At 51.4% G+C, this 26355-nt stretch overlaps 1 protein-coding gene across 4 annotated transcripts in view; it reads right to left on the minus strand.

Annotated features, from left to right (window-relative positions):
* Positions 1 to 26355, minus strand: part of NOL4L (nucleolar protein 4 like) — a 61692-nt gene that overhangs the window by 15586 nt on the left and 19751 nt on the right. Inside the window, exons 3-5 of one of the 4 annotated variants that reach the window (XM_054218288.1) lie at positions 24262 to 24373; positions 19605 to 19714; positions 2378 to 2519 (exon numbers count right to left, since the gene is read on the minus strand). In XM_054218288.1, the coding sequence (XP_054074263.1) occupies positions 2378 to 2519; positions 19605 to 19714; positions 24262 to 24373 (364 nt within the window). Of the gene's footprint in view, positions 1 to 2377; positions 2520 to 6030; positions 6727 to 8298; positions 8448 to 8803; positions 8899 to 19604; positions 19715 to 24261; positions 24374 to 26355 lie in introns of those variants that run through there. The other 3 variants (XM_054218291.1, XM_054218290.1, XM_054218289.1) reach the window with 3 other exon arrangements.

Raw genomic sequence — 26355 nt, forward strand, 5'->3', positions numbered from 1 at the left:
AAACATCCAGTTTTGGCATGGAGGACTTTGACCAGAGCCCTTGGGCTGCCCCGGCGTGGGTGCTCTGCACGGGGCATCCTGGCCAGCTGGGCTCCCAGGAGCACGCAGTTCACACAGGCTGGTTACTCACACTTAGATGATTTCTTCGGGAAAGTCTTGCATGTGCGCAGCCTTAGAAAACCAGTGTGAACTAGGTAAAACACACTTGCTTCCAAAAAAAAGAGCTTTCATGGATCAAGAGAAGAGGAAACTGAAGACTTTGATTCACACACATTCTCTTCCCTGTGCCAGTAATTTGCCTTTCCTCTCTCACCGTGCTCCTTCTCTGCTCTGTGCTCCTGTCTTCTAACCACCTGCTGCCCTCCTGAGTCGCCTGGGCTGGTCCATCTTCCTTCTTCCCTTCCCAGCCTCATGCGTGCTTCAGTCCTGGGTGGGAGCGTTGGTTTGGCAGAGAGACTGATACGAGGGCTTCCACCCCCGCAGCATCAGCCAGAGCTCCAATACAGGACAGGGACATTCACCACAGTCACAAAACCTCTTTTCAGTCCCATAAAATACCCCCTGAAGTATGACAGCCTGATGGAAATCCCAATGCCTGTCTTCTACTTGAAGGATCTCGTTAGTAACCCTGGGCTTGGCTTGCTGACTCTTTGACTCCATCACTTCTGATTTGCCAAAGTCTACCTGTGTTAGCCTTCTGCTGATCCCGGGGACAGCCTGGGACACTTGAGTTCCTCACAAAAAGGAAGGGACTCTATGTGCTTTATTGCTCACCACTGAACCTTACAAAAGAAATTAGAGGAGCCAAGAAGGGCCCCAAAGAGGACACCTGCTTCTGAAGAAAAACCACAGGGCATGAAAAATTGGAAGCACTTCCTAAGAGGGCAGAGAGAGAGAGGATTTAGCTTTAGTGAGAACATCTTGATTTGCCTAAATACGTGAGTCCCTTATTAAATTACTGCCCCGTTGAATAATAGTGTTCAGCAAAGGGATCAAAACCATGTCATTCTAGATTGTAAATGAGACTTGGGAATTCAGTGGTGAGGGATAAGACGGAAGTCTGAAATGCCCCGATGGGAAAATGGCAAAATTCAGGGGGTGCAGAGAGACCCAGCCAGACTACAGGTATGAGACGCAGCGCTTGGCTGGGGGCAGAGGTTGCAGCCTGGTGCCAAAGAGCCGAACGCATCTGATGTGAGCAGCTGCGTTACCACCGAAACACCCTTCCTCCTGCCACGGGCTCAGCCCCGCTGCCAGGCCCTGGACAAGCAGAAGCGCCGCTGCCCGTCCCACCGGCCGGGGCCGTGGTGCAGCGCAGGCAGGTTTCACATCCTCACCAAGGCTGCCTGACTCCGGGGCTGGTGCTGGTTAGTTAAAAACAGCGGTTTTTCAGAACAGAAGTGCAGACTTGCAATAGAAACTGAAGTGCCACAATGCGCTGAAGAGAGCAGCGTCCCCGCTGTCCCTGCCACTGGCCACACAAGTAGCTAAAAGCCACCCCAGGGAGACCTGCCAGCACAAAAGCCCTTTCTTTCCCCTGGGGTGATTTTCCAGTTCCCTTTCTTAAAGCAGCACCGACCCAGCCCGGGTTGTCCCTCGACTCCTCCACTCCCTTCCCGCTCTCCCAGCAGCAGCCGGACTGGGGATAACGAGGGATTCAACCTCTTGAGCAAAAGCCAGTAACAGTCCAACCACCGAATCCTTCCAAGCATCACGGAGATGAACTCTGACCCGAACTCATACTTCTACCATTTATTTACTTGCTCCTTTATTTTAAACTGGTGTGTTTCACAGAACTAACACACCACCTCTCTTCACCAAACGCTTCCTCCCACCCAGCCCATGTGTGCCGCCTTCAGCCCCTTCCAACCGCCTGCCCCGGGCGAGGTGACACCCACATCCACCCCATGCCCTCATCGCTGTCGGCTATTGCAGATTACACATTTCTTGCCTGGGGGATCCCAGACACTGCCAAAGGTGCAGTTTTCCAAGTGTGGAAAGCTGTAACCTCTATTGCGAAGCCTTGACATCCTTTTTGCAGCGGGGCAGCCCGCAGTTCAGCATTTCTTTGTCACACCCGGGGAACTACAACCTGATGGCTTAGGAGAGGATTTGGAGACCTCTTTCTGGAGGAGCTGGGACACAGGTCCCCACACAAGGACCATCAGCTCCGAGGTGGAGAAGGCCCTGCCTGAGCAAGAACCCAGAGGCTAAACGGGAAGGACTGGGAGTCGGCGCTGCTTCGAAGCCTGTGCCGATACGAAATCCATCCTACAGGTGGGACACCTGATCAGAAAGGACTGGTTAATGTTTAATAAGTCACAAAAACATCTTGTGGCAGAGGCGCAGAGTGCTTCCCTCCCATTGGGGCACTCACCGTCCTCCTGGCCGTGCAGGTTCTGCGGGCTGCGCATGCTCTCGTCCTGGCTGGGGCTCAGGCTGGAGTTCAGGTGCTGGTCAGCTGAGATCCATGTGGAGTCGTTCATATCAAAGTCCTCGCTGCTCACCGATGTCTCATCCTGGAGGCAAGCAGGAAAGGGTTAACTCGCTGAGCTATTTTCTTCCCTCCTTTCTCTGGCTTTAACATCTTCTCACTGCACTCCTTCCTAAAAACAATGCCATGGCAGCTCCTGCCCCCCAAGAACGCTTGCTGGCCCCTCGGCACTCCCCAAGGCCACAGCGAGCAGCCCTTCCCTCCGCCGGGCTAGGGACGGCCGGGTTCTGCTTCCTGCCTGAAGACGTGCCTGAGCAATGGCACTGTCTCTAATTGAGGACAATTAGAAAGAGCTCGCATCCTGTAGGAGCGGATGGCTGAGCCCTGGAGTTTACCCTTTAATCTCCATCCACCCCAGCATGTTTCTGGCGAGGCAGCGGCATGTGGGAGCCGAGGATGGAGTGGAACTCCATTGAAACCGTAAAACATCTCAGACTTTTTTGAAATCAAATAATCTGCTACAACAGGAATCATCGGAGGACTGGCACCGGCAGGGAGTGGTCGGTGGAGCAGATCTGGATAGCGGCACCAATCCCCATAGACCGGCACTGCCTGATGCTGCCGAGGAGGCTCCTGGAGCACAGCCCCAAGGGACTGCTCCTCCAGCCCTCTCCGAAGGGATATTGCCTCCGTACCCTGATCAAAAATGACAACACACACCTTGGGAAAGGGCTGGGGGAGTGAGGTCCCCATCAAGGCAAGGACACCCCAGCTCGGGCCGAGAAGCCCGCCCAGCCGCTTGCTCCCCGGCAGCATAGATGACATTCCTCTCTCCCACTCCTGCAGCTGAAAGGACATTTTCTCTCTCCTTCTCGCTCCCTTCTCGCTAACCTTTACAGTACTTCGAGACACAGCCCTTGGATCGCTTCCAGCACCGGAAAGGTCAGCCACAGGATTTCAAAACCATCATCATAAAGGCAGCACTGAGATCCTGAATGAGAGGAGGGGCTGTGGGACCTCCCCAGGCTGAACTCTCCGAACATGCAGCTTGGGAGGAAGCAGATACGTGTCCCTGTATTAACACGCTCCTGCTGGCGATCCCTTTATCTGCCTTCCTTTCCCCGCTCCCCTCCCAAAGCAATGGGCAGAGACCTCATCCAGAGCCCTGGGGTGCAGGGGAACACCGAAAATGTTTCCAGAACCGCTTTCAACTGTGCTTTCCTTTGATTGAACCATTTCAAAGGCTTGTAAACTCTCTGCTCTCATATTTTTTTTCCTCCCCCTGGTCCTGAGATAAAATACAATCCCCGCTCCCTTTCCGTGTAAGAAGCAATTGGCAAGCACCCCTCCAACCTACGCCTGCGCCTCATAAAAACTGCCCTGTCTGGCTGCCGCTGGCTGACAGTTTTTATTGTGAACAAACAAATGTCTTTAAAGACAGGTTTGTGCTTTTCCTCCCCATTCCTCATCCCTGCAGACACATCTGCTGGCTCGGGGCTCGCGCCCGCCCCCAGCCCGCTCCCTCCATGTGCCTCCCGGGGAGTTTCCTGGAATTTACGGCTTGTGAAACCCCGCACGCACCAACGGACGGACAGGACTGAGCAGCCCCATACACGCCCGCCAATAGCACGGGGAGACCCCCACCCCCAGACCCACCTGCGCTGCCAGCCAGGTGCCCCTGTGCAGCCCCCCCTGCGCCCAGGTCGAGCAGAGAAGGAGAGGCAGGGGGGAGGCATGGCATCCCCTCGGCTCAGCACAGCACTGCTGCCACACCAGCCACCAAGCGATCCTGCCTCTCCAGAAACTCCATCTTGTACATACAGGAACAGAACTGCAAAGGTCTCCCTGTTGCAAACTATAAATAGTCTCTTTATTGTAAGCATTTACAGGGAGGCAGCCACCCTAATATCTGGCCTTCTTCACAAGGCTTACTCAAGATTACTGTCAGAGCTTAAGAGACAAACACGAATGCCAAGGTCCTTGCTGCCCACAGGCTCTCACCTGTCCGGTGAGGAGGAGGAGGAGCCCTGGGAGCGACCCACAGTGTTTTCGGAAAGCGGCTGGCTCAGGCAGAGCGTCTGCAGGGCTCAGCTGCGGAGGACGCCCAGCCTCAGCACCCAAACCGCAACAGGGGAGGCATCCCGCTCTCCACACACTCATGCATGGTGGAAAAGCGGTGACATGAAGGATGCCTCGCATGCACGTGCTATGTAAAGTGCTTTATAAATGTGTACAATCCTCTTGAGGTGCAATAACATTTGCCTATTATTAGAAATACTCTGGGTATCAAACCAGAAACTGATAAGCTATAAATTACTCAAGTCAAACAAGGCCGTCGCACGTTCACTGGTCCAGTATCCAGCCACCAGCAGAAAGAGCAGGTTCCTGCTGTGAGACCCTGCCAGGCAGGCCTGTTCCCACATCCCCAGTGTCACCCCCTGCTTTCCAGCCAGAGTGTTCTGCTTTCCAGCACTAACACCCTTGGCCAAAACACCAATGGGACAAACTTCCCAGCAGCGCACAGCTCCCGCAGCACAGCCGACCCCGAGTGAATGCAAAGCCGACCGTGCGGGTGGCGTCGGGGTGAACCCTTCACGGCAGCGGAGGATGGCCAAAGCTGGCGGTGGGAATTGCGAAGAGAGCATCTGCTGCCTGCTGGCTTGGGGCAGCCCCTGCAGCTCTGCCCGTGCCCTGGTGCCCCAGAGCTCCTCACACCTTTGTGCTTCTTGCCTAAAGCAAGAGAAAGGCCCCGACCGCAAGCACGGCTCTGGCATCCCCACCGCTGTGGCTCCAGCATCCTCCGCTGCCCCTTGGCTGCATCCCTCACTGCTCACTGGGACGCCAGGGGCCACCAGCAAGCTCCCTCCTCAGGGCACCCCTCAGAGACCAAAGGCTGAGTGTTGTGACCTCCTCGTGCTGCCCGGCACAGCCAGCAGTGACTCTTGGCACTGCCCCCCCTCACGCCAGGGACAATCCCTGGGATGGGAGGCCCCAGCAGCAATGCCCAGAGCACTGACTGCCCGGCCACGGCCCTGGAGCAGCCCCATTTCAGTCTGCTGGAGAGGAGGGATGACAGCACAGCACACGACCCAGTGTCCAAACATGGGACACCAGAGCAGGATGAAAATCTAAGCTCCAGATTTCCCCTGGATGCCGATAACCTGGGTGAAGTCTGAGCCTCGAAGCGGGCTCCACCATCCAGCCAAACAAGGAAGCGTTTCTCAACAGCAGCAACAGCTACGACTCGGAGCAATACGGTAAATCTAATCTACCCTTCCACCCTCTTTTGGCTTGCAAGTCAGGCAGCTCATTCTTTTTCCTCTCTGGGTTCTCAGGAGAATTCTCTCTGCTAATTTCTTCTTTCCTGTAAACAAACTTCAAATGAAACTTTCATTAGAAAACAGAACGCAATCCATTACCAGCGCCTGTCTCAGGACCGGCTGCCTTTTCCCCAGTTCCACGCCACTGGTGGCATGGATGGAAGTGACAGTGGTTGCCCCAATCAGCCAGCCTAGAGACAAACCCTGAACCCCGTCATCGCCGCTGCCGCCCTCCTCCTTCCTGCCTTTCCCAGCTCTGCGGAGAGATCTCCTCACCCCGCAGTAAAGCCCCATCGCTTTGTTTCCAACGTTCAAGAGATTGAGCGATCAAGGGTCAGGCAATGTGCGTGCAGCTCCTCTTCTGCAAGGGGAAGTCGGATCCTGCTGGTGCATTCACAGGCCACACCCAAACATCGGAGCAGGGCTCCCGGCACCGCGCAGGGTTTGGAAAACAACATCCTTGCTCCCCTCCTTATCTACAGTCCAACATTCACAGCTGCTCTGCAGACACTCGCGGCCAATGTTTTCTGAGCGGCAAAGGCAGACACTCACATGTGCAGGACTCGCGCTCGGCATTTCTGTCCCACTTTCCATACACCAATCTTCCAGCACCGCGCGTGCACGCGTCTGCTGAGCCTCCCAACTTCCCTCCGAGTTAGAAAAGTATTCTTCCTATTATAGAGCTGGAAACCCCGGGTACTGACAGCCGCCCTGGCTGGTCCAAGAACACAGCGAGTTGCTGGCAGATCCAGGAACACAATCAGGACCTCCGGATGGCAAGGCTTTAACTGCTAGACAGGGTTTCTTCACCGGCGGCTCTCCTTCCTGGAGAACAACCTCCCATAGCGTGGGCTGGAACAGGGCAGGGGGGGAAGCTACTCTTATAACCGTATCTCGTAAATATATGCAAGGCTATCGGTAACCTGCTTATTTTACAGCCAGGCTCAGTTTCTCGGGGACTGCCTTGCAAGTCTCTCTCCAGTCATTTACACGCTGTGCCTCGCGGTTAATATTCCAGGCTCCGAGTCTCAGGACGGTTTATTTTTTCTCTTTGAGTCCTTTTATTTTAAAACGTGTCCTTTCACGCCACAGCCTACTATCCCAACGGGATTTCCTTCCACGGAGCAGGAACCGAGGCTGTGTGCCGTGCAACCTCCCCAGCACGCAGCCACGCTCAGCTTCCCACCAGCAGCAGCCGTGTTTTTAGAGTCAACAAAAGACAACGCGTGATCGCCAGCCCCCGGAGCTGCTCCACCACCGTGCCAGCCGTGACCTGCTGGGCACAGGCAGCCCCCAGACCTGCCAAACCTGGCTGGGGCAGAGCACCTCCCGCTGTGACCCACGGCAGCAGCACAGCGCTTGGGGACGAGCTCTCAGGAAGGCAGCCTCATCTCCGTCTCAGCAACTGTTTAAACCCGGCCCTCTGAGCATGCCAAGAAGGTATTGAACCAGATTTGACCCTAACTTAACCAGTTCAGCGCAGAGAAAGGCTTACTAATGGAAGATAAAACACTCCAGGTCAAAGACTGATACTGCAGCCACAAATACTGTGGTGGTCATTGCTTCAAAGAGCCCGAGAAGCCTTAAAGCACAAGGGTGTACGCTGGCTGTGGTGGCAGCGAGCTGTGACTGTGCTGCCTACTCGTGTGTGCAATTCACACACCAAACAGAACATCCCCAGCGCTCTCTTTGTCAGGTCACTTACGTCCTTATTTACTGCGATTTCTGCCGATTTCTACGGGACACGGCAAAACCGAGCATTTGCTAGTTCCCAAAAACGGGCAAAAGAGTTAATTTAAAAGGCGAACGGCAAATGGAAGAGGAAGGGAGAATCTTCACCTCCTCCCCCCCCTCCCCCTTCTCTAAGAGCTCTTCTCCTTGGACACCCCCCCCCCGCACCAGGAGGAGGAGGGTTCCCACCGCCCCGAAGTGGAGGGATGCAGGAGGGTGATGGAGGCGGCCCCGGCAGCCCCTTCCCGCAGCTCCTGCTGTTCAGCGGGGAGGTGCTGAACGCGGGGGCCACCGGGCCGGGGGGGGCGGGGAGGAGGAAAGGGCGACCCGGACGAGACACCCGTCGCGTCCCCCTCCCCGGTGCCCCGCACCCCCCCTCCCCAGCACCTGAACTTGCTCCCAGCCGGGCAGGCGTTTGCTTTTCCACCCGAGGCGGGGATGGTGCCTTGATGCCCATAAACCGCGCGGTGTGAAAGGGCACTTTGCTCTGCCACGAGCACCGGGAAGCCGGTGCCGAGGCGGGAGAAGTCCCGGTTTTGGAAGAGGGGGCTGAGCGGCCGGGGGTCCCCCCCACCCCCGGCGGCCGCGGGAACCGGCGTTTCCCCCGGTGGGACGCGGTTCCCACGCGTGTCTCCCCGCAGCAGCGCGGGGCGAGGAACCGGGTGAACGTCCCCGTCCCGGTCCCCCGCGTGCCTCCGCCCGCAGGTAAATAAATACACCCGCGACGGAGACTGCCCGCCCGTGTGCGGGGAACGGGGGCTGTCGCACGGGGCTCAGCGTGCGGCGGGGATTGACACGTAAGTAGGGCTTTACCTCCAGGGAGGCGGCTATTTCCAGCACAATCCCCGCCCGGGGCCGGGGCCGGGGCCGGGGCGGGCGGCGATGGCGGCGGGGCCGGTTCCCGGGAATTGATGTGGCCGGAGCGCTCCCGCCGCCGCCTCCTCCCACTTTCTTCTTGCGCTTTTGTGCTCTTCCGGGGAAGGGGGGAGCCGCGCCGGGAGCGGGGAAGGACGCGCCAACCTCACACCCCCACCCACCCCCCCGCCCCGAGCCCCGTCCCTCCCCTTCTCCCGCCACCGGCCAGGCGACCGGCAACTTCCCGGGGAAACGGGGCGGCGCGGCCGCTCCCCCCGGAGTTGGGGCAGGGCCCCGCGGCCGCCCCCCCCCCCCGCCCCGCCCCGCCCCGCCCGCCAACCTCCCCCCCCACCCTCCCCCCTCCTCCCGCAGCACCGCGTGGAGCCCCCGCGCATCCCCTCCCGCCCCGGGGTCGGGGTGGAGGGGGGCCGGTACCGGGAGCCCCCTGCGGACGGTCGCCTACCTGGAGCAGAGCCTGGGGCCTGCCGGCCTGCGCCAGCCCGGCGGCGCGGCTGGGAGCGCGGGGCGGAGGGACGGAGGGACGGACGGAGGGAGGGAGGGAGGGGGCCCGGGCTGGCGGCGCTCCGGAGAGGCTGACAACCAGCTGCTGCCCGGGGAGAGGGGCCGGCGCTGCGGAGCGCGTCACTCCCGGCTCCCGAGGGGGGGGAACGGGGGACGGGGAGGCGGAGGGGGGCGAGCGGGGCCCGGCGGCGGGCGCAGGGGGCGGGGGAAGGGGAGCGGGGCCGCGGGGGGCGGGAGCACCGGGGGGCCGCGCCTGGAAGAGCACATTGTGGAGGGCCGGGGAGGGCCCTTCCTCCGGGAGGAAGAAGACAATGTCCAGGGCCGGGCGCCTGCTGGAGAGCAGCGAGAATGCACGGCCGGCGGCACGGCTCGGTACGGATCGGTACGGCACGGCCCGGCCCGGGGGGGATGCAACCCGCCCGGGCACCCTCCGCACGGCACGGCCCGGTGGGTGGCTGTAACCCATCCGGGGAGGCTCAGCTCGGCACGGCTCGGCACAGCACGGGGCGGGGATGCAACCGGCACGGCACGGCCCAGTGACCCACAGCCCGCCCGGGGACGCCCGGCCCAGCCCGGCCTCCGCAGGTCCGTTACGGGGCGCAAGTTACGGGACCCCCGGCTGTGAGTCCCCGCGGAGCCGGGTGGGTGTCCCCCAGCCCCCCTTCCCCTGCGCTCGGTGGGTGCAGCGGTGCCCAGGCCCTGCGCTGCCTCCTCCTCCTCTGCTGAATCCTTTTGTTTCAGATGATTCTCCCTTTCCCACCGTGGGAGCAGAAGACGACCCTACGCTGCCAGCACCAGCATCACTCAATGCTGCAGCCTCTGTCTCAACGTTGGATCTCGGCTGTTGTTAAATCAGCAGCTCTTCAGGGCAGCTCCTTGACAGCAAAGCTGCCCACCGATCTCGGCCATCGCCCCCAGCACAGCCCCGTACAGGGCACCGTGCTGCCAGGTCCCTGGGGGGGACCGGGATGCTGCGACCCAGCTCGGGGCAGGCAGCGCCTGGTGTCCTGCATCCCCCAAGATGGTACCCGCTCCCAGGCAGGGCCCCGAGGGCAGTGGGTTGGTGACCTCCCGCCTGGTTGGGGATCACCGCGATGGGCGCCAGCATCTCAGCATCCCTCTCCCCAGCCCATCTCAAGTCTCTTGCTGTTTAATGGTTATGAAGGAAATTTTACGAAATAAACCAAGTGTAACGGATTCCGCGACGGAGCCTGTGGTAGGCCGGTGCCAGAGCCGAGGATGGGAACCGCCACATTCATGTTTATGGCTTGTTAGTGCGGATGTCCAATTATGATGTTTTCTACTCCAGTGTTAACCACTTCACTGCCAGGGAAAGCGTGCAAGGGAGGAGGGGCGGCTCAGGAAGATCAGAGGCTGGAGGTGAAAATGAGTATCGCTCAGTATTGCACTTCCATCTCCTCCAGGCTGATCTATGGAGCCGGAGGCTGAAGGGTGAGAGCAGAGCCCTGGGAGCCTCCTGTGCTCCTGCAGGAAGCGGCCGGCTGGGAGGGCAGCGGGCTGTGAGCCCCCAGCCTGGGGGCCTGCTCCGTGCTTACTTCCAGCTCAATGGCTGCTGCTCCTCCCTGAAGCTAAAATAAAATCCTGACCATTTAAGGTGAACAGGAGACTTGCTGTGGACCTCAGTGGAGCGGGCTTTTAACCCCTTCCCATTGCTGGGCTTTGTTTACTCCCTGCGCTGCCTTCGGCTTCAAGCTAGACTGGCTTAAAGCCATTTAGGAAAGCACATCCCCCTGGCAGTGAGGCGCCTGCCCCTCTTTTTGGGGAGCTCACAGGCAACACAAACCAGCCAGGGTGCGAGTTTGAAGCTCGGTCACTATTCTGTGCTGCCTCACCATGTGGACACTCTTATTTTATACTAAGTGCCTTTGTGTGGGTTAGGTTAATCCACTTTGGAAATGGATTAACCTAAATTTCACATCGGCAAACTTAGTGTTGAACAGCCGCGTCCACACAGGGAGCGAGGGAGGAACAGCATCCAGCAATAGCTGCTGGGCAGGAGCTTTTCCCCGTGTAGGGGAGGGGTCCTGACCCCAAGGGGGGTCACCGCCGTTACAAGTGGGGTCACGAGCCCGACAGAAATGCAATTGTTTGTGCCAGCGCGCGGGGTCACGAGGCTGGCAGAAGTGGGGCTCACTGGCGGAAGAGGGGCTGCCTCCAGAACCAGGGAGGGAAGCTTTGGGAAACGGCATGGCAAGCTCCTTTCTAGTGGGTATTTTTCAGATTCAAATTATCTAGGGGGAAATAACTGGCAATTAGATACAGAATTGGTAATAATAATTTATCAAGTTGTCAGGAACAGGGGTAAGTGCCTTACGGGATCACACGTTAAAAAAAAAAACACAACATAATAAACCCGTACTACTGTTATTATATTATATATATGTAATACACATCAAATATATTATTTATAAGTCGCTTCCTTCCCTCTCTCCTTGCAATGTGTTCATTACTTCTGGTCCCTGCAAACCCCTTCGCAGGGACACAGATCTGCCCATGCAGAAAACTTGGGGCTCCTTATCAGGCTGTGCTTCCCAGACAGGCTCCCATCGGATGCCACCAGAACCTGAGCTGCAGGTCCCAAGAAGAGCCGTGCCCTGGCTGTAATGGCCCCTGCACCCCGCAGCCTGCCTGCGTCCCAGGCAGCAATGCTTCTAAGGGCATCGCTAACGATGCCCTGACCTCATCTGTCGTAATTTCCTAAGGCAAGGCTCTGCAAGAATGCCAGGGCTGCTGTCAAACCCAGGAATAAACTACATTTAAGACACCGTAGGAGCTTAATTGAATAGTTGTGTTGTTGAGGAGTGTGAGCACAGTGATCAAGTGGTGAGAGCAGGGGACTGCAGGACGGCAGGATCCGGCCATCATGCCAGAGGAGTCACTGACTCACGGGCGACCTTGTGCGAGTCACTTGATGTTCTTGTGCCTCTGAAAAGTAGGTTAAATAACAAATGGGACCTCCTGCATCGGGTCCTCCATGACCATCAAACCCTACTGGGTAATAAGCATTAAAATGCGAATCTCTCAGGGGCAAGGCCAGTAAGGGAAGGGGGGCAAGAAGAGCTGCCGATGGAGGGCCCCACTCGCATGGCACGAGGGGGATACGCAGCTTTTATCAACACTGTATTTTAACTTATCTGGCATCCACAGCAGAGTCAGGGAAAAAAAAGGAGAGTAAAGATTTGGGAAACTTTATTATAGACCAGATTTGTTGTGGGCTGAGGGCTGCATTCCCACTTCATCTTGGTTGCTCCTTCTGTAAAAGTAGCAGTTGTTAGCATCTGGCATATGCATGAATAAAAGGGTTTTTTTTTCCCAGGAGCCAAGACCAAGAGATGGAAAGGAAATGCAGCTCTGTACTTCGCAGGGTACACCAGTCACTGTCAAGGAAAGGAGTTTTTCTATGCATGGAATTTGACTTCCTCTGGAGTACAGGGAACGGGTGTTTGAAGGGCCAGGTCAATCACAGCCCAATATCCCCTAACATTTCTTGCCAAAGCTTGAACCCACAGCGCTGGCAGGAACGTCTGCATTGCGTTACACATTGAGGACAACCCTCACAGCTTATCTCTTGGGCACCCAGATCAGAATCAAGTCAGCATAAACAGAACCCCCACTAAAACCATTTTTAGCCATTCTCAAGCCATACTGCGTTCTTCAGAATCCATCTTTGCGAGTAAAACCGACTCTTCAGATACACACACACACTCCTTTTGCGCACATAAGGCTCGTGATGCGGGTCTGAGGAGCCTGTGCAAGCAGGCAAGGTGCAAGCCTGCCTGCGCAGGTTTAACAGCAGCGGAAACAAAAGCAAGTACACGATTCAAGGTTAAAAAGCTGAACCACACAGCTTCATCTTCTATAATAACGGAAATCATTAATAATAGTTCGCACTCTCAAAGTAGTTGCCATCCAAGCTCTTGAAGAGCTTTATTAGTGAGCGAGACCTCAGAAGTCTCTCTAAGGTATTACCCCCTTTTTAAAGGGAGAAAGCAATTAAGAAACAGCCATTTGTGTGACTTGATCAAAGTCAACATATAGCACGTCAGCACCCAAACCTGGGAGACGATGCCGAAAACCTCACCGTGCAAATCTTTCCACAGGTACGGGATAACTTTAACTGGATCCATGAGACTATTCCATGGATGTTAAATGCTTTTATCACCCTGAGGTTCAGGTTTTTCCCCTGGGAATGTTTCCTAGCTCTGCTTTACAGGACCTGAACCAAAACTTTGTTTCCAGTTCTACTGGGAACAGCTGCCTTTGATGCTGATTACCGCACAGGGAATGGGCAGCATCTCTCCTCACCAAGAGGGGAGCTACTTGGAAGAAACGATGAATTAAAGACACACAATGTGGTTTCTGGCCCTTCTCATTGAGTGTTCCCAGAAACAGGCTCAGGCAGCTCAGCTTTATCAGGCTCCTCGGACTGCACCGCTGGATAACGTGCACCAAGGGCAATTGGTTCTAATCACCCATGGGTGGATCAGCCCCAGGGCCGAAGAGCCTTGCTGTGGGGCGAGCAAGGAACCCACACAGGCTTTGTGGGCCATCCTGTCCCAATGGCCACGTCCGCGCAGTGCTGAGCTCCGTGGAGTCACTTCCACCAGCCCAGGGGACTCCACGCTCCCCAGCCAAGTGCCACCGACCCATCCATCCTTTCAGGCACTCTCGCTGCTGGTTCCTACTGCCCGGTTCGCATCTGGTCTGCCATGCCCTGTTCCTGCTTGATCCAACCCAGCCCTCACTAGCATGACAACCACAGCAGCAAGAGTGAGACAAATTTCTAAACATCCCCCAGCCGCCTCTCCAGGACCTTCGTTAAGCTGCACAACATCACAGGGAAGCGAACAGAGTGGGAAAGGGACCAGCTTCTCTCCACCAGTGCACAGCTCCCAGTGAGGAAAATGGACCAGACCAGTTGCACGCAGCAACTAAACACACCTGAGCAGCTGAGGAGGAAATTGTGCCTGGCATCACTGGAATCAGGCAATGCCACTTTGTTTAAATTAACACCTCTTTTCTTACAGAAAATAACGTGATTTGCCCCAAAACTGCAAAGAGTTAGGGCCTTGGCATCGCACCTCATTTGAAGGTGAAAGCTGCAGCAGCAGAATTTATTGCAGCCAGCCCAAGTCAGGGTCTCAAATTGATTGCTTGTGTTGAGCTCGCATTGAAGAAACCCAAAGCTCACCTGTAATGCAGCTACACTAGGAAAAATACTGAAAGATCTACACAATGGGAAAGAAAAGCTCTTAAGTTTTTACTAGCTGGGAACGCCAGAGTTAATTCCAATAACAAAAATGAGCCGACCTTCACTGAAAGCAAGCCATTCACACGAGTTTGAAACCAGGCTAAATGGTTTGATCATCTGACCTCCTGCATCGCATGAGCCATTAAGGCCAAGGATGAAAGTTTTGCTAAACTATCTTTGCCAGCAAAGAATGCTGTTATGACGGCCGAACCTGCCTCCCTGGCTTTTGCCTGGACAAAGTCTCTCATTGAGGGCATAATTTAAATTTATCTGGCAAAGCCCACTTCTGCCAGCAGAAGCTGCATCTCCACTAGAGGGCTTTGCTGATGCAGATCTACGAGCAAGCCTTTATCGCATAGATTAAATCTGTATTTCAAACAGCTCTGGTCATGGTGCCTCGCTCTGTGCATACAGACAATATTCCCTTTTCTTCTGTGGGTAAGGGTGCATTAGGGAACTTCTCTAGTGCTCCAAAACGTCTTAAAAATTAACATCAGGAAACATCTTCCCAAGCCAAGGAAAGGCCGTTTGAATAAGAGTTATCTCGTCAAGTTGATTTAGAGATATTTATTCCTGATGATGTTTAACACCCTCTTTAATGGACTGGGAAGTACCTTATCATCCTCATGTGATGCAAACACATCATCCCACTTCCTTCCAAATACTGACTGCATGCTTCTGCCTTCTCTGCACATCTATGAACACATACAGTGTTTCTTTGGGATCTCTTCGCTAAGCACTCAAACAGATAAATTCAGGTCCTGGATCTCACACAGCAGCTGCCAGCTCTGCCAGATTTGGGTCTGGTCTCTGGACTGCATAAGAAGAGATGTCCACAATTCTCGCTAGTGAACTTACAGACTGAAAATGAAGATCTAACTTGCTCTCTTCTCCAGCTGCGCACTCCCCTCCCTGCCTCTGCCAGTTCTGCACCCCCAGGATTAGCCTGGAGATGGATCCGAAGCAGAAGGAAGCAAGTGAGCTGCCAGGGGAAGATGCATCTTAGCTGTTCTGGTAATACCGGAGCCCTCTGAGACACTGAAGTGAGCGAGCACAATACAGGTGGGCCAGGGAGAAAGGAGAGTGGAAGGAGGAGGGCTTAACATCACAGTCATGAGGCTCCATGAGCTCCCGAATCCTGCAGAGGAGGCTCGATCCTCGCCAGCACTAGACGAAGCCAACTCCCTGTACATCCGTGGGATCTGAACCCCTCCATGTCCCCTTCCAGGATTACTCTGCTGTTCGGGTTAAAACGTAGGTTGAAATTGTGTTTTGAAAACCACTTCACATCCACCCGCTGTCACACACTCCAGGTTTACAGGGAAATTACTGGATGGATGGAGTGTGTGACGGTGCAGGACAAGGCTCCGTCCCTTTCAAACACTCACAAGTCAGTGTAGCAAAGCCATAGCAACAAGAAAAGCCCTTGTGTTATTTCCCATCCAAGAGCAGCTCCTGCCATTCACTGATTGCATGACCTTCTGTCAGCAGTCATTGAAGCAACCTTTGAAAATGTTTCTGTATCATTTAAACCTGGTTACTCGGCCCTAGACTGTGTCTGCCAAGATATTAGGAACATCTCATCTCCAGAGCAGGAGTGAGCCCGGTATTTCATGGATTTCTTCTTTTAAAATCTTCATATTCTACCAGCCACCAGTGGAAATCATGCCCGACAGTGTGGCATGAAAAATAAATCCGAGGCTGCGTTTGAATAGGACAGAAAAGACTGTCTGGAAAATGACTGCAATAAACTCAAATAACCAATCAGTTAAAAATGCTAATATTTATTGTTTGAAAATGAGGTGGAAGGATCATTATAGATAAATATCAAATATCTTCTTTTCATTCCTTTTTGCTGCTAGATCGGGAAGGTCAGAAGTTCAGAGACGCTTCAATGCCTCAGTAGGTACCCTGAAGTGCAGCGTTCTGTGGCAAGGGTAAGGGGCCTGATTTTTCTCACCCATGTGAGAATTGGTATAAAATGGGAATGAAGGAAGACTCACAGCCCAGGAGCTCCTGCATGTTCTAGTGAACCCAATTTAAGCAACATGGGTCACAGTTGTTTTCCGTCATGGCAGAATAAATGTACTGACTCCAAGAAATATATTGAAACATATTCTGCAGGAACTCTCTTAATTTTGTGAGCAACCATGTAAAGAGCTCCTCTCCTGACTGTTTTTTGTCCCTAAGCAGAGATAAAATGCTTTCTTTAAGGTTCTTCTGGCTGTGCTTCCTTGTGGAGACACTCCTGCCCTAATACTGACGTCCTTAACAGCACTAATAAATTACAGTTACAGGCACACTTTTTTTTTTCCTAATAATGAAGTTAAAAGGCCACTTTGGCATAAATTCATTCATTGTTACCCCAAGTGAAGCAAGTTCCTCCTGGTGCTGCTGCATCCAAATAATTGCTTTTGGCAAAAGCCAAGTAGAACACAAGGCAGTCGCTTGGTTTCTTTCTGTTATCACCATCAAACGTTGGTGAGTGCAAGGCAGTGAGGCGGCACGGCAGCAAAGCTGAGCTAGAGAGGAACCACCATCGTTTTGTAAATGTTGAGATATAAAACCCATGCAGTGTATATTTGGGTAGTGCAAACAAACTTTAAAAGCAGGTTGTATTTTCTTCCTGTTTTGCATTTGTAGCAAAGTCAGAATTATTTCTATTATCATTAGAGGAATTTCACAGCTTGTAAACACCTGGAACCCCAACACCTGCAACTCCCTAACCCTAAAGCTCCCTGCCTGGGGAGAGACAGAGCAGCAGCCCCTGTTTCATAGCCCGTGCTCCACAAAGATTGCCAGGATCCTCCAGGAAAAAAAGGATGGTACTGTAGTGTCTCCAGTGCAAAGTATGAAGAAGGGAAAAAACAGCAGGAGATTGCTTGGTGGAAGGAACCGAAGCCTGGTCTTGATATTATCACAGGCAATAGGAAACAGAGCGTGTTTTGAGCTGTGCTGAGCAGGCAATTCCTGGGTTAATTCTGCTTTTCCTCTCTTCCTTCACACAGACTTCAGGATTAGCAGCTCCAGTTAGAGCCAGAGCTGCCTTAGGAGCATGGCACTTGTTTCCCCAGGGGACGTCAGGGAGCGTCCCGTATCTCAGAACGGTCAGCACCCAAGCCCCGCTGGATTTTCTCCACCACGTCCAACCACCTGTATCCTCTCCAGACTGTCGTTACCTCCAGATCTGACAGAAAGCTTTAATGCTTCAGAAGTCTGAGCGATAAGACTGATCTTTTCTTATTTTGCTCTCAGGAATCAGTTTCAGTAATACACCGAATGGCAAATTTTACTTCTTCCAAATAGGTTTTTCCCTTGGCTGCTACAGCTTGAAAAGCTTAGAAAGCTGCACTGCAACATACCGATGACAGCTCAGGAAAAGAAAAACTTTAGAGGCAGGGAATAACATCAAGCCGTTTGATTTATGATCTAAACCAACAACTGCTGGTTGCCTCAGCTGGTCCCTTTTTTGTTCCCATATGACATATGCTTCTATTCCGATCTTAGCTAGCTTCAAGAGTATTCGTGTCGGCAGCACGTTATATCTATCTATCTAGTGATAGCTCCTGTGCAAACTGCTAAACCAAAATTCAGGGTATAAAATTCTCAAATCTCTAAATTACCAACCAAAGTTCTCAAAACAAGCATCCCTAAGCATGTGCAGCTTCAACACTCAAGATTCAGTACTAAAGCCTGCCAGGTTCTGGAGCGTTTTTTATTACGGAAATAAGATCAAACTGTAAATCCAATTTTCTACCTGTAGAAACCATGTACGGGAGTTTAATGAAGCTTCATAACACACTTCTCCTGAACAAAGGTTTGGAGCCAAGAGGAACTGGTAGGAAATGCATAAATGGTAACTAGACAAACCTCTCAGACCATCTCTTTTTAGACATGAAACTTAACTTGAAAGAACCGCCTCAAATGCTGAAAAGCACAGTTAGCCTTCATGGACCACTGAGTTCCTCGCCTTTCTGAAAAATAGGTTGGTAGTCATCGGTACGGACAATGGTAGGGCCTGCAATCTCAACGCCTCTCTGCTAGGAGTTGCACCGAGACCCGGCAAACACTTTGCACAAGCCAGATGTGGTTGGAATATGTCAGCTTTTGATCCTATTTATCCAAAACTGGTCGCGAAGCAGCCATCAGATGTCACAAAGCGGTGCAGCCATCCACCCCATGTCCCCAGCCCAGCTCATCCCAGTTTGCCCCAGCCCACCCCAGTTTACCCCAGCCCAGCTCATCCCAGTTTACCCCAGCCCAGCCGGCCCCGGAGCTGTCCATAGTTCTACCCCCCGATGCAGCCCAAGCGCCAAACCTGGCACATCGCAGCCTTTCACGTTTCAAAAGCCCGTAACATAACGTATTGCAAACAAAACCTTAAACCCACTCAAGCATCCAACACACGCAAAGGAAAAAAGCTCCAAAACACAGAAGTGCTTCCAGCCAGATGCCATTTTGTCCTCCAGCAAGAAGGCTTTGCTGCCGAAGCGATGGAGGAGCTCGGTATCTCTCCAGTTCCTGACAGCAAACCCACATCCGGAATTTTACACCCTGGCAAGAGATGCTCTAACCAATGTCCCTTTAGATAAAAGTACCCACTGGGCACAACTTCACAGCTCAAGCTATCAGCAAGGTTTTCCACCACTGCACAATGCAAATTCTTTCACTTCTTGCAACTGGCAGCAATGTATGAGATCAGATTCAGGTTTCAGTGTGCTGGAAAGAAAATCCAGCACTGGCTTCCAGTGCAGATTGTGGGGAGCAACTAAAACATACTTTTCTTTTTATAGACTGTTTCCATGGTGCACAGAGGTTCCCATAGCTAATTCTGCAGCTGCAGAACTTCAGAAAATTGCACAGCCTGGGTATAATCCTGTGGCAGTCTGCCCCATCCATTCCCAAATCAAAATCCGATGGCTTAACACTTTCATCAAACAACTGAGCCTTCTCCTAATTTGACACAAGAACCAAGTAGCTGCGGTTGAACTTCCTCAAGTTGCCGATCCGTTTAAGAGAGCACTGGAGCAACCGAAGCAAGGTCTGGGTGTCAGACCCCCTCTGATAATGCTCCCAGACAATTAGGAGGTGGTAAAGAAACAAATTTCTATTTGCCATATTTATTTTTAAGACAATTTCTTAGAAGAACTGTACATCTAAAGAACAAGCAGACTGTTATAAGCAATAACTGCACCAACTCCACCTCTGCTGCTCTCCACTGACATGACTGAAGTAGCCCCCTCTGCTTTCTCTGAGCCAGAAGACCAGAGACACGCTGCCCTTCCAACTTCCAGGCACCAACACTCGCTGTACTTGGTCAGAGCCTGGCCCGCCTGGACAAACTGGCAATTTCCAAAAGCATCCTCCAAAAATTGATGTGCCAAGCACCAATCAAGCACCTTCACCCCCTAAGCATGGGCAGAAACCCGCTCTGTACCTCGCACCGCCCTGCGTCCGGAGCGCGACTCACCTGTTCCTGGGAATTCATTACCCGCAGCTTCATTTGCTTCAGGTAAGTAGAGGTGAGGGGCATGTTGTAGTCAATGATCCCAGAAACCAAAGAGGAAGGTGGTTCGCTCTCTGAAGAACGGAAGAAAAACTTTATTTAGATACAGGGATGTGGAAGCACAAAGCTATGATGTGTTCTCATAATCGTTAAACTTATGTATTTAGAAGTGCTTAAAATCCCTTGCTAGAGCTGGTGCCCGCTGAGCTAAGGTTCCTATAAGAACACGGCCCCACCAAGAACATAATTACAGAACAGATGTTGTTTTGGAAAAAAAAAAAAAAAAGCATTGCTGTCACCTGCGGAAAAGACTACCCATAATACATGATTTTTCAGTCTACCAAACTAGATTGTAGCAGAGGAAGGCACCAAGTCTTGCTGATGCCTCCGAAGCACTTCCATGCAAATGGGATTTATGCAGAGGTTGATGAACAAGAATATATTTGCAGCTTGCTTTAGCATTGCAAAGTCTTGCCAATTTTGCTGGGATTCCCTCAGGTAGGAGTTAACATTAAGGCAACTTATTAAGTATCTCTATCTGGTGATGAAGATTATTTTTAACACGCTCATTAAAACATAAACTTAATTTTAACGAACTTTAATTTAAATTCTTCCTGTTGATTCCTCTGGCTGCATCACATTGAGCTCTAGAGATCATTCTAGATTTAGACTGCTCCTGCAGATCATTTTGTTGAGCCAGACCAGAGGAGTCCCCACAAAGCAAATTCTCAGTGATTTTTCTGAACCCTCAAAGATTTGTCAGCTCTGCCGTCATCACCGTGGAGCTTGCAAGCCCTCCACGTAGGACATGAAGACCACCAGAAGGATCTATTCTAACACTGAATTTACAGGTTTGTGCAATGGGTTTGTTCAAGAGGAAAGTTGCCGTTTCCCACAGGGATGGCTGCTGGCTAAAAGGAAGATTTCTTTGCCCTCAGTACAGGCAGATCCAAGTGTGGAGAATTAATCCAGCCTTCCAGCACACTTTGAAGGGATGTGTGGTGTCCACTGGAAAGTGAGCTTAAACAACGACGGATGGGGAAGGATTTCCAGGAGCAGAAGGTGAACCAATGGTGGGAGGTTTCCATTCCCATCTCTGAATCTCCCTGGCTGGCTTGCATTTTCTGGGGTCACTGGTTTCACAGGCACCTCTGACACAGCCCCTTGAAAAAGAGCCTTCACAAAATGTTTTACAGCACCTTAGAAAACCCATCAACCCAAACATAATGGGCCTGCTTTTCAGAAATGCTGAATATCAAAAAATCCCAGTGAAACTCAGCAGACCCGAAGATGCTCCACACCTCTGGAAATACCAGATCTATCATGTCTGATTAAGAAATGACCTGACTGAAAAACTGCCTGTAACAGGCTTAAACATCACATAGGTTTTTGCAAATCTTCTGTATCAAGATACTAACTGGGTTTGTGGAAATATTATGCTTTTTTTCCAGGTCCATCTAATTTGATCCTGGGCAGCTGAAGCATTCCTGCCTGTGGATACAGGAAAGCGGGGCCAGAGCTACTCAGGCCATCAATTTGCTCAAATATGAAGGTGCAAAGCTTTTAGGAACCTCGTAAACTAATTCCTCCCTTCTTTTCTCACGGCTGTATGTCAGTGTGTCTGGCATGCTTCGACCTACAGATTAACTAAGAGCACTTCTACATCTCTATATATTAAGCACCCAAAATAAGCCATTATTCTACTGTGCAAGGATGTTACTTTGTGATGAAAAGATGCTAAAATCCTGGTGCAAGGGGTGCTTCTCGCAGGCTGGTTCTGTGGTGAAAGGGGAAACAGCTCCCAGGAACAAAATCTGCCACCTTACCCAGGCTGGCTGGGGTCATCAATATTTCTTTCTCCGATAACTCTTCTTTAAGAAGAGTTTAGGAAAGCATTTGCTAAGAGTAACGAAGATAGAGCTGCTCTTTCCTTGAAGCACAGGCATGGATGAGTCTTTCAGACCTGTGAGGATGATATGTTGCTCTCCTGCCACCCCCTGCTTAATAGTTCAGCGCTGCAGAAATGACTGAGGCTCAACAGAAGCAGCTCAGCATCCTCACGTGGGGAGGAAGAAGGAGGTAGATGATCTCTGGTGCTTAGATTCTGCCTGAAACCATCCTGATGTAAATCTGGAACAATCCCATTAGCAGCTGCAAATTTACTGTGAATTTGTGCAACTGCAACAGATAAGAGCTTGAGCCTAAAAAACCAAAACCTTTATTCTTTTTTAAGCTAACTGGAAAAGAAAGAAAACCTTTGTTTTAAAAGGCCTGAGGGACTCCATGGGTACAATCCTCACATCCTACGTCACCAGAGGGGGCTACTGGAATCCTTTAGCTCATTTTTCAAAACGTTCTCTGTATCACATGCCCCATGTGTTTGACATACAGATGGAGCAGGCAGAATGGTTTCAAGTGAAATGGTTTCGATCCTAATTCCACACTTGTATAACTCCACTGGAATTAGTCCTAATTTAATAACAGGGTAAAGAGATCACAGCAAAGTCCAGTGATGTTCAAAGTTTCCCATAAGCGAGACAATTTGCTTTTATGAATTATGTGGGTGCCCTGCAGGGTTTGATGTCAGATATGTTTAATCAGGGATTTTTGTGATCACTAAGGAAATGTGTTGAGACTTGTTTAATGGACAAGAGATGGGAATGACTTAATTTTTTTTCACCTTACTGAGTTAAACTTTACCTATGTATGCTTGTACGTGTGTGTATTATATTAGCTTATTTATGTACACCCACATAACTCTTCTACAACCCCAATGGTTTTTTAGGTGATTTGCTCCCAATAAATTCCTGAGTATGTATTAGTGAAATCAGACACGTTTCCCCAGTAAAAGTTACCTTATCTAATCTACACTATGCATTTTCACAGGTACTTAGTCACTATTTAGGTACTATTCAGAGCAGAAAGGCACTTCTGTCCTTCCAGTGCGGGTGGGTAAGAAGCAGGATTTTTTATGCGCGGGATCCTTTGTTTTCCTGTTTGATTTATTTTGGAAGAGAACTGCTAAGAGGGAAAGCTTTATGAAATTATTATTGACATTAATTTATAAATTTGCTCAGGACAGCCAGATCTAAGCCCCAATTTCCACAGCTAGGACCGCTCTGGAGAGGGTACTGAGCACCTGATGTTCTCTGAGCCGCCTCTGAGCCAGGATGGGTGCTCCGGGGAGACCCGGGGATGGTGGGTGGGCAGGAGGGAGTCCCTGAAGGAACAATGGCCCTTTTCATCAGCCTCCTCCTGAAAAGGGATCCTGAGCTCCATGGTGGAGGGCTCAGCTATTGCCAGGCGTTTAGTGCAGTGTCCTGCTTTGGGTCAAGCCAAGAGGCGACATCCTTGTTGGCCTGACTCATCCCATGGCCCTTCCCGTCCATGGAGCTGACAGCTGCAGCGGCAGCACTCGGAATGTCACCCGTGACGGATGCGGCACCATCAGTGTAAAGGTCAGATTTGCTCCCAGTGAGGCCAAAGGCCAAAACTTCTCTTGACCTAATTGGAAAGAGGGATCGGGCCCTTAGCTGGCAGAGTGGGAAGTGCCGCAGTAACGGAGCTTTGACTAATAAATGTCACATAGGATTATTTGGAGAGTTTCTAAAAAATATAACAAGTACAAAGCATTTCAGTCACCAGCTTTGGGTAGCTGGCACACATAATCCACTTAAACGGAACCTCTGGGCTGTCCCTAGCTCTCCTCCTAGCAGTAAACAGTCAGAAATCGGTATTTAATATTAGAAATTTTCTATTGTTGGGTCCTTTGTTCATTTAATTTTGCTTCTCTGCTTGATAAGAGCTGCCAAATGAGCCTGTTTGCCTTAACAGTTTTGAAATAGTCTAACTCTCTGGAGTTTGCTTATGTGTTTTTAAAGAAGCAATTTTGTTGGGTGAAACCTCTCAGAGTCAGTTTGATCCTTTGCACTTGATCATGACCATGAGTTTGTAATTCAGAAAAAAAACACACAAACGTCAACTTTAACCATTTACTCTGGAAGAAAACCTGGTCCCATCTTATGTACCGCCTAGGAGCTGCAGATTGGTTCCATTTACAAAAGAACCATAATGAGCCAACTACCACAATGGCCACACTAATTGGTTGTATGCATAGGCATAATATAACTTTGATTATCAAAACACTTTCCGTTATCAAAAATAGGATCATGACGTGCATATCTATTAATTCAAATTACTTCTTTATCAGAAACTTCAGTTATTTCAGACATATTCAGTGTCTTTCATTACAAAATTAATAGTTTAAAGGAAAAATTTTAGCTCATGTTTTTTTTCAGAAATCGAAGTTTCCACCCACATACGATTATGAGTTGATTGCAGACATATCTGCAATATTTTTGACCCAAGCTTTGCTCTGGGGATGCTCGGAAAGAAAGCTAGGCTGCTTCTGCTCTCTAAGCTGAAAACAGTGACAGGCAAACCAGATTTAAACAATTCTTTCAGCTTGACTATAAAAGTGCACGAAAAATAAGACAGGTTAAGAAAACCATCAGGTTAAGAAGTATTTCATCGATGGGGCAGTATCCCGACAGCTATCAGTGATACCACGCTGGTACGAAACGCTGTGTCAGCTCTGCTGGCAGAATTCATTTGCCTTTACCTTTGGGCTCCAGTCCGTTGGAGTTGAAATGCATCCTCTTCTGGCACTCGGTGCAACTCATCAGGAACCTGGTCACAGCTTCTCTCGGGAGAAAAGCGTATGTCTCCGCAATCTGGGAAAATAACGAGACAGCTGTATGTCCTGGGTGAGGGAGAATGGCTAACGGAGAGCCGGGCGGGGGGCGCGGGAGGCCATCGGCACCCTCCCACCTCGCCTGCTCAGCTGGATGAGAACATCAGCGACTCACAGCAACACACCGTTCCCTCCAGCCCAGTCCTGGGATCCCAGAATCCCTCCCTCTGGAGCAACTGTTGATGGAAGAACATTTTGGGAGGGTAACTGGTGTGTCAGAAAGGCACTGGGAGGCAAATGAACAGACCTTTGGGCTCCCTGCGTAGCCACTCCTTCCCAGAAACTCCTTTCCATTCCCCCTCAAAGTCTGGGAAGAGGAAAGCTACAAACGTGTAAGAATCAAATGGGAAAGTAAGGTCTCGTCAGCTCTGTTTGCGTTGCTAATTACCATCACACCAGTAACCTGAAGAATCCATTAATCTTTTGTAAGGGCAGGTCACTTTTTCCCACAATGACAATCAATTACTGTTAATAATACTTTGCACTTCTGTGACATATTTTATCTAGGGAATTGAAAACATTTTTACAAACAGTAATGAATTAAGTCTCCTGAACCTTTGCGGGATATTTGTATTTCACAGATGAGGAAAAGCTAAGGATAAATATTTAAAACTTGGATGCCTGAAGTTAAACACTATATCCAGACTTAAGCACCCACAGAAGATGCCTGGCTATCACAGAGTCCTCTTATTCCAATTAATCCCCGCCAGCAGCAATTTTACAGTATTTCTAAAGATCAAGACTAGGTTATTTGGAGAAGGAATGAGGCAATTTTAATATAGATTTCTGTAAGGCCATGAGAGACCATCAAATCATGGAGTCTGACCTTCTGTGTAGCACAAGTCAGGGAACTTCACCCAGGTTCTCCTGCAGCCCTGTGGTTTGCCTAAAACATCTTCCAGGAAGACATCTGGTCTTAATTGGAAGGCATTAAGAGGTGGAGAGCCCACCTCTTACTTTGGGGTTGGTTCCTACGGTTAATCACCCATCCTGTTTGGTCTAAGTGACTTGTCCTAGCACGGCGGTTCCCAAACCAGGGGCCGTGACCCCAGCAGGGGTCACAGCACTTACAAGTGGGGTCATAAAGCAGACAGAAATTCAATTGTTTGTGCCAGTCCTCGGGGCTGCTAGCCCGGCAGAAGTGGGGCTCATAACGGGAAGCAGGGCTGCAACCAGACACCTCGCCAGCGATGGCTGGTGATGGGCCGAGCTGGGAGAGGAGCCCGGGATGTCCTGATCTCCCTCCTCTGGCCAGGGGGCATCACCCTCCCACCTTATTTTGTTGACAAAAATTAAAAATACCTCAATTCCAAGCCTTTTTCTCCCCTACGGGAAAGGGCGATGCTTAAACCTGGAATAAAATAATCTTATAGAAGGCGTGCAATGGGGCAGAGGGTTTGCTTGATCACGGCTAAAGCAGCCCCGTGACCCGCCGTTGCCGTGGGAGGGAGAGACATTTATCTCCACTGAGCGGCAGCAGAGCCCGAGGTTTTACATGCATGCTAATGCCAGATGGGTGGAAAGTTCAGGCAGGGACCTTGTCCCAGCCGTTCAAATGGAGGATGCGGTGCCCGGTCCTCATGGGATTCTCCTCCTCTTTAGTTCCAGCCCCACCGAGCTCTGTTGTGACTGAGGGGCTGCTCAGCTCAGCCTTTGCCTCTCTGCGATATTTATCAATGCATGAGCACTAGGGACTCCCACAGAAACGCTGAAATTAGGAGCCTGAAAATTGCCGGTGGCAAACGCGGTGTTGTGGGGCAGGCAGGGAAATGTCCCTTCGCGCTGCCTGCGGGGCTGAGCCCGGTTTCCCTGCCTCTTTTGCTCCAGCAAGCCCACAGTCTCTGCTGCAAACGTTCAGCTAATTTTAGTGATACAGTTGTTATTTCTCAGCTGATTTGATGCTCTGCAGAGCAGACAGCTTCCTTGATGAGTTATCTCCCATCCAAACTCCCTTTCTGATTG

The sequence above is a fragment of the Rissa tridactyla genome, chromosome 12 (assembly GCF_028500815.1).
Source record: "Rissa tridactyla isolate bRisTri1 chromosome 12, bRisTri1.patW.cur.20221130, whole genome shotgun sequence".
NCBI classification, from domain to species: domain Eukaryota; kingdom Metazoa; phylum Chordata; class Aves; order Charadriiformes; family Laridae; genus Rissa; species Rissa tridactyla.